The sequence below is a fragment of the Ranitomeya imitator genome, chromosome 2 (assembly GCF_032444005.1).
Source record: "Ranitomeya imitator isolate aRanImi1 chromosome 2, aRanImi1.pri, whole genome shotgun sequence".
NCBI lineage: Eukaryota > Metazoa > Chordata > Amphibia > Anura > Dendrobatidae > Ranitomeya > Ranitomeya imitator.
Genome location: NC_091283.1, coordinates 281,526,030 through 281,534,479, shown reverse-complemented (window position 1 = coordinate 281,534,479; position 8,450 = coordinate 281,526,030). Strand labels below are relative to the sequence as shown.

The following is an 8,450-nucleotide window of genomic DNA, read 5'->3' as shown; positions in this document are numbered from 1 at the left end:
CCGGAAGGGGCCCGGTGAGCAGATGAGAAGGGGACCGATGCGGGCCCCCTCTCTCTGCCCACCGGGTACGGCGGGGGCACATAAATGCCGGCGGCGGCCGCCGGCATTCACAGATGATTATCAGAGGGTCAATCTGTGCGGTAGCCCAGGGCCCCCCCAGACCACTGGGCCCTGGGCTACCGCCCATATTGACCCTCTGATAATCCGCCCCTGCAGGTAGCAAGGATTCTGGGAGATATATGGTGGAGGGAGCAGGGTGACAGCAGCACAGAGTATTTCAGGAGAGCAGTGTGCTGGTCTATGGGGGTCACAGAGGAAGATATATGGTGGAGGAGCAGGGTAACAGCAGAACAGAGTATTTCAGGAGAGCAGTGTGCTGGTCTATGGGGGCCCCCTGTTTGGTGCGCAGAGCAGCCAGTGATTGTATGTAGAGCGCTGTCTTTTATACACATGGATGGACCATCTGCTTGTCTGCTCCACAGAAATCCAGGAAACATTTCTGAGGATTGACGGCCTGTTCTGATCCAGACATTGCATGCAAAGACTCCATTCCCCTCCTCAGATCCTGTCTTCTCCATCCTGTCCTGGCGATGTGTGAAAGCGAGGCGACAGGGGCAGTCCGCGGTGACGCTGGGAAGGAAATGTAGCCATATAGTAACGATAAAAATGAGACCCCTCTCTTCAGCTGCCTCACCAGCCTTCCCCTGACTTCACCTAACTGGAGGTACTGCTGCCCCCTCTATTACCCCAGACCCGCGTGCAGGTGCTCAGCTAGAACCACCATAGAATGGGTCCACTTTCTGAAGATAATACTGCCATAGTGTTCTCACATAATACCACCATACAGATCACACATAATACCGCCATGTAGATCACAAACAATACTATCAAATAGATCACACAATACTGTCATACAGTTCTCACATAATACCACCATATAGATCACACACAATACCGCCAGTGTTCTCACATAATACCGCCATATAGATCACACACAATACTACCATATAATTCTCACAATACTGATCAAGCATAATACCACCATACAGATCACATAATACCGTCATATAGATCTCACATAATGCCATAATACAGCATGACCCCTGCAGCTCCTGTTATTGCACGCATTGAGTTGTGTGTGCAAAATGGGGAAAGATATGCAGGGGGGAGAGGAGTGCATAGGAGTGGATTAGATACACGGTTCACCAGACAGTATCACACAGGAGAGGATTAGATACACGGCTCAGCAGACAGTATCACACAGGATAGGATTAGATACACGGCTCAGCACAGTATCACACAGGATAGGATTAGATACATGGCTCAGCAGACAGTATCACACAGAATAGGATTAGATACACGGCTCAGCATAGTATCACACAGTATAGGATTAGATAGACAGCTCAGCATAGTATCACACAGGGGAGGATTAGATACACGGCTCAGCAGACAGTATCACACAGGAGAGGATTAGATACACGGGCCAGCACACACTATCACACAGGAGAGGATTAGATACATGGCTCAGCACAGTATAGTGATAGATACACGGTCTGATGTCCTGTGAGGAGCTGCAGTGAGAGGCAGGGTCGGAGCAGCACAGAGATTCTCCCCCATCCCCCCTCTGTTACCTCTCTGCAGCTCCTGATAGAGGACATCAGACCACAGCACTTCACCCTCTCTAGCGATTCTAGAGATTAGAACCAGGGCACCAGGCAGCACAGAAGAGGACAGGAAATGGCCGCTGCTGACAGTGTGAAAGGGGAGGCAGCTGGAGCTGTCTCTCCCATAACAGCGCAGCTCTCAAGTCACAGTGAGTGGAGCTCACACACTGTGGGCTGAAGAAAGATGGCGCCGACCTCCTGCCTCTGCTGTGATGTGGAAACAGCCCAGGGAGCGTGGCCACATCAGAGCAGGGAGCAGCACAATGATAGCTATGGGGTCAGATCCCGACCGCAGCCTCCTATGCCCAGGGCTGCCGTATTTGCAGAGTGTAAGTGTCGTGCTGGGAGTCGTACACTCCTGCAAAGCAAAATGGCGGCGCCCAGTGGCTGCAAAAATAATTAAGAATAAAAAAGATATTAAAGTAAAAAAAAAATTGTATTAAAAATAATTGTTTATATAAACAATCATTTTTAATACAAAAACAAAATTGCGGCACCTTCCCTTTAAGACACGCTCACTAATTTTTCAAGCTTTTTTTCTTGTTAAAAGTGTGTCTTATAGACCAAAAAATACAGTAAGTTTTAATGCAATTTCCCTTTCTCATTTAATTATACGACAGTCTGGTATATGTATTTGTACAATTTGTCAATAATATATAGTTTCTCTCCTGAGTAATTTTTGAATGTCACTACTAAGACAATCCCTTCTAATGCCTCATGTTTGGTCCTGTTAAAATAAAAACACTTACACAAACGTCCATGCAGGAGTCTTCCAGCGGTGTCAGTACTTGCGGTCCCGGGGCTCATGTGAGGTTGTTACATCATGTGAGCCCTGCGCCCAATCAGCGATAGTGTCACTGTCCCCACCTTTGGACTAATCGAACAATAAAGAGGAAGTCAGATAACAGCCGCCAACCTGGCTTCCTGTTGATATTAAATACATACTAAGGTGGTGCTGATTGAGTGCAGGGCTCGTGTTATGTAACAACCTCCCATGAGCCCCTGTAGCGAGAGTGTTGACACCACTGGAACGGCCTGGCGTGGAAGGTAAGTATCAGTGTTTTTATTTTAGGCCAAACACGAGGAATGACAAGGGGTTTACCTAATAATAGACAACCCTGTAGTTAAAAGGGCTTCTCCCCTATGTGGCTTCTCTGATGTGTATTAAGATTTGATTTCTGCTTAAAACATTTCCCACATTCTGAACATGAAAAAGGCTTTTCCCGTGTGTGTTCTCTGATGAATAAGAAGATTTGATTTCTGGTTAAAACATTTCCCACATTCTGAACATGAAAAAAGCTTCTCCCCTGTATGGATTCTCTGATGATTAATAAGAGTAAATTTCCGGTTAAAACATTTCCCATATTCTGAACATGAAAAAGGCTTCTCCCCTGTGTGAGTGCTATGGTGCCTAAGAAGAGTTGATTTAACCAAAAAACATTTCCCACATTCTGAACATGAAAATTGCTTATCCCTTGCGTGAGTTCTCTGATGAATAAGAAGAGATGATTTCTCGTTATAATCTTTCCCACATTCTGAACATGAAAAAGGCTTCTCCCCTGTGTGGGTTCTGTGATGAATAAGAAGAGTTGATTTAATCGCAAAACATTTCCCACATTCTGAACAGGAATAAAGGTTTATCCCTGTGTGAGATTTCTGGTGGCTATCAAGACACTCTTTCCGGTTAAAATATTTCCCACATTCTGAACATGAAAATGGTTTCTCCCCTGTGTGAGTTCTCTGGTGATTAAGAAGATGTAATTTCCGGTTAAAACATTTTCCACATTCTGAACATGAAAAAGGCTTCTCCCCTGTGTGGGTTCTCTGATGAATAAGAAGAGTTGATTTCTGGTTATAACATTTCCCACATTCTGAACATGAAAATGGTTTCTCCCCTGTGTGAGTTCTCTGGTGATTAAGAAGATGTAATTTCCGGTTATAACCTTTCCCACATTCTGAACATGAACAAGGCTTATCCCTTGCGTGAGTTCTCTGATGAATAAGAAGAGATGATTTCTGGTTATAACATTTCCCACATTCTGAACATGAAAAAGGCTTCTCCCCTGTGTGTTTTCTCTGATGAATAAGAAGATTTGCTTTCTGGTTATAACCTTTCCCACATTCTGAACATGAAAAAAGCTTCTCCCCTGTGTGTGTTCTCTGATGAATAAGAAGAGTTGATTTTTGGTTATAACCTTTCCCACATTCCGAACATGAAAAAGGCTTCTCCCCTGTGTGGGTTCTCTGGTGCGTCACAAAATCTGATTTCCAATTGAAACTTTTACCACATTCTGAACATGAAAAAGGCTTTCCCCCTGTGTGGTTTCTCTGATGAATAAGAAGATTTGATTTAATCGCAAAACATTTCCCACATTCTGAACATGAAAAAGGCTTCTCTCCTGTGTGGGTTCTTTGGTGCGTCACAAAATCTGATTTCCAATTGAAACTTTTACCACATTCTGAACATGAAAAAGGCTTTTTCTCTGTGTGGTTTCTCTGATGAATAAGAAGAGTTGATTTCTTGTTATAACCTTTCCCACATTCTGAACAGGAAAAAGGCTTCTCTTGGTGACTTCTCTGATGTTTACGAAGAGTTGATTTGTCTGCAAAACATTTCCCACATTCTGAACATGAAAAAGGCTTCTCTCCTGTGTGGGTTCTCTGATTAATAAGAAGAGTTGATTTCTGGTTATAACCTTTCCCACATTCCGAACCTGAAAAAGGCTTCTCCCCTGTGTGGGTTCTCTGGTGCGTCACAAAATCTGATTTCCAATTGAAACTTTTACCACATTCTGAACATGAAAAAGGCTTTCCCCCTGTGTGGTTTCTCTGATGAATAAGAAGATTTGATTTAATCGCAAAACATTTCCCACATTCTGAACATGAAAAAGGCTTCTCTCCTGTGTGGGTTCTCTGATGAATAAGAAGAGTTGATGTCTTGTTATAACCTTTCCCACATTCTGAACAGGAAAAAGGCTTCTCCTCTTTGTGACTTCTCTGATGTTTACCAAGAGTTGATTTGTCTGCAAAACATTTCCCACATTCTGAACAGGAAAATGGCTTCTCCCCTGTGTGACTGCTCTTGTGACTATCAAGATCTGATTTCCGGTTAAAACAGTTTCCACACTTGGAACAATAAAATCTGTTCTCCGCTGTGTGACTTTTTTGAGGCTTAGGAAAAGACTTTTTTCGAGGGTAAAATGCTTTCCATATTCTGAAGGTGAAAATGGCTTCTTTGATTTAGGAGTGGTTAGTTTTTTAATGCTTATTGTGTGACTTTTATTTTCCTTAGTAGTCGATAATGAATCAGAAGACAGGACCTGTTTCAAAGGATCAGATGGTAGATCTTTGCTGTGAAGGGATGATGGTATATCTGGAGTAATGGCATTCACTTCAATTGTATCCTGTGGGATCTCAAGCTCGTCTGATTTAAAAACTGAAGATGTCAGCTGTCCCTCTGATCTCCTGGTACAGTCATCTGCCAAGACAAAAAACAATCATTTTTATATAAAATATCCTTTAATTTTAATTTTTTTTTAACATTTTTACTTAAACTGTCTGTAAAAAGACAATGACAGTTCACAGTGTAATAGAAAACCTCATGGCATGAACTAGTAGAGCATGGTGTTCAACTGTTTGTTCATTCTGCCTCCCAAATATGCAATAAAAAAACACCAATGTTATGTAGGTGAAAATAATACTGATAAAATGTCTACTCATCTTACAGAAAACAAGTCTCCATTCAAGACCATCATCTGTCAGTGGAGAAACAGAGGTTTCCACATTATTATTGGCTCAAAGGCTCTTGAAATGGAAGATGGATTCCATAGACCAATGCAGCAATATCCGCTCTCCCAAAGTCAAATCTCCCTCTCGCTTCCGAGTCTTGCAGTGTACCCAAACTACATTTAGCATCTATGTATTTGACATTATTATAGTGGGAACCCACTTAACCACTTTCTGACCTCAGATGTGATAGTACGTCCGAGGTCAGATCCCTTGCTTTGATGCGGGCTCCGGCGGTGAGCTCACATCAAAGCCGGGACATGTCAGATGTTTTCTACAGCTGATATGTGCCTGCAATAGCGAAGGGTGGATTCACCCTGCCGCTATTAACTAGTTAAATGCCGCTGTAACTACCGCTTCCGGCCATCCGGCCAGAAATGCGCTAATCGTTGCCCCCCGTCATGTGATCGAGGGTCAGCAATGCGTCGGTCTGACAACCAGAGGTCTCCTTGAGACCTCTATGGTTGTTGATGCCGGATTGCTATAAGCGCCACCCTGTGATCGGTGCTCATAGCAATCCTGGAATTCTGCTGCGTAGCGGTGATCTGCGCATCACCTCTATGTAGCAGAGGTGATCGAGTTGTGCCAGCTTCTAGCCTCCAATGGAGGCTATTGAAGCATGGCAAAAGTAAAAAAAATGTTTAAGAAAATATGAAAAAAATAAAATAAAAAATAAAAGTTTAAATCACCCCCCTTTAGCCCCATTTAAAATGAAACAATAAATAAAAAAAAACCTACGCATATTTGGTATCACCGCATTCAGAATCGCCCGATCTATCAACAAAAAAAAATAATAATTTGAAAAGCCAGAATTACTTTTTTTTTGTTCGCCGCAACATTGCACTAAAATTCAATAATGGGCGACCAAAAGAATGTATCTGCACCAAAATGGTATCAATAAGAATGTCAGCTCGGCACACAAAAAATAAGCCCACACCCGACCCCAGATCACGAAAAATGGAGACGCTACGGTTATTGGAAAATGGCACTTTTTTTTTTTTTTAGCAAAGTTTGGAATTTTTTCTCACCACTTAGATAAAAAAAATAATCAAGACATGTTTGGTGTCCATAAACTCGTAATGATCTGAAGAATTAAAATGGCAGGTCAGTTTTAGCATTTATTGAACCTAGCAAAAAAGCCAAACAAAAAACAAGTGTGGGATTGCACTTTTTTTGCAATTTCATTGCACTTGGATTTTTTTCCCCGTTTTCTAGTACACGACATGCTAAAACCAATGATGTCATTCAAAAGTACAACTCATCCCGCAAAAAATAAGCCCTCACATGGCCATATTGATGGAAAAAAATAAAAAAAGTTATGGCTCTAGGAAGGAGGGAAGCGAAAAACGAAAACGAAAATACCCAGGGTCATGAAGGGGGTTAATTTATGGTGTGTGTGTCTCCTGGAGCACAATCTGGGCACTATGTGTTTGGGAATAAAATGGCAAATGTGTAATTTTCACTCACCAACATCCCCTAAGTGCTAATTTCCGGAAAGTGCCTGTGGAGTCAAGATAGCCAATACGTCTATAGATTAATTCACTGAGGGTTATAATTTCCAAAATCGAGTCACTTTATGAGGATTTCTACTGGACTGTTTTTTTGCTTTTTTGTCATATTAGGGCTTTGGCAAATGGAATGTCCTATCTCATCTGGGATTTGCTGCTGCGACGTCTGCTTCTGTCACCAAATATCGCCTTATTCATTCTGCAGGCAGCACTGATGATAAAGAAGACATCAGAATCAGAAGCTTTGGGTGGCGCAGGCTTTGTCCAGCCACTAAGATTAGTTTACTGGGATCAGTAGTTCCATCCAGTCTGGCAGTAAGGGTGTGTACTGTCCAGCTGAAGTACTCTGCGCCCTCCTTCAGCCAACTGGAAATTACGACACCCAAGTAAAGCTTGAAGCATATTGCCAAAAAGTGCCAGATACAGTCTTGCTCTCCTCTGGTTCAGTCCTCTGTGCTCAGCTCCCTGCTTCTGTCCTGTTGTTTCCCTGGCCATTTAATGACTACTCTTGTGTCTTCCGATTTTGTATTTTCTCTGCCCTCCTGGTTCTGACCCAACTACTGGATTATTCCTCTTGCCATCTTGCACCACAGAACAGCAGGTAACACCATGGCCCAAGAATAGTGGTCTCTGTGTAAGTCCAGATCCACGTAAAAAGGTTAAAGGGCGATTAGCAAGACAATCTCTATTTTGGACACTATTTACTGTAGTGCAAAACTGCGATCATAGACAACACAACTACTGAAATGATCAAACTCAACAGTCTTCATCATCAAAGAATGAGTAACAAGTGGTGAAACTATTCTGCGGTAATTAGAGTATGTGGCTCGGTAGCTCATGGCAATCTGAACTATTATAATGGCCAATATTTTCTGTCAGATGAGTTTCAAGATGAAATATTAGAAATTCAAAGATACCGTATTTTCTGGTGTATAAGACGACTGGGCATATAAGACGACCCCCAACTTTTCCATATAAAATATGCAATTTGGGATATACCCGCTGTATAAGACGGGGGTCATCTTATACGCCCAATCATCTTATACGGCGTGTGGTTCCCAGGGTTTGGAGGAGAGGAGACTCTCCTTCAGGCCCTGGGATCCATATTCATGTAAAAAATAAAGAATAAAAATAAAAAATATGGATATACTGACCCCTTCGACGGACCCTGGCTCTCAGCGGTGCAAGCGTCTGCCTCCGTTCCTAAGAATGCAGTGAGTGAAGGACCTGCGATGACGTCGCGGTCACGCCACCGCTCACGTGACCGCTCATGTGACCGCAACGTCATCAAAGTCTCCTCTCCTTCAGACCCTGGGAACCATCCAGGATCGCTCAGTGCACCCGTACCTGGCGTATAAGACAACTCCCGACTTTTGAGACAATTTTTAGGGGTTAAAAAGTCATCCTATACACCGTAAAAGATGGTAACTATTTATAATAGTGTAGAGCTGAGGTGTCTTAAATTTAGATCTCGGGCATTTGGAAGAGGCAA

At 42.8% G+C, this 8,450-nt stretch overlaps 2 protein-coding genes across 3 annotated transcripts in view; both read right to left on the bottom strand.

Moving 5' to 3' along the window:
* Positions 1-218: 218 nt before the first annotated feature.
* LOC138663159 (zinc finger protein 268-like) lies at positions 219-4,901 on the bottom strand (the record flags this gene model as incomplete). The annotated part of the gene is made up of 1 exon (XM_069749306.1): positions 219-4,901. A coding segment is annotated over one exon (2,055 nt), but the record flags the coding sequence as incomplete, so codon positions are not given.
* The window catches only part of LOC138663164 (gastrula zinc finger protein XlCGF66.1-like), a 95,713-nt gene continuing 92,163 nt past the window's right edge, over positions 4,901-8,450 (bottom strand). For both annotated transcript variants that reach the window (XM_069749313.1, XM_069749312.1), the window contains one exon: positions 4,901-5,142. The gene's annotated coding sequence lies outside the window, so the exon portion shown is untranslated. The remainder of the gene's footprint in view (positions 5,143-8,450) is intronic.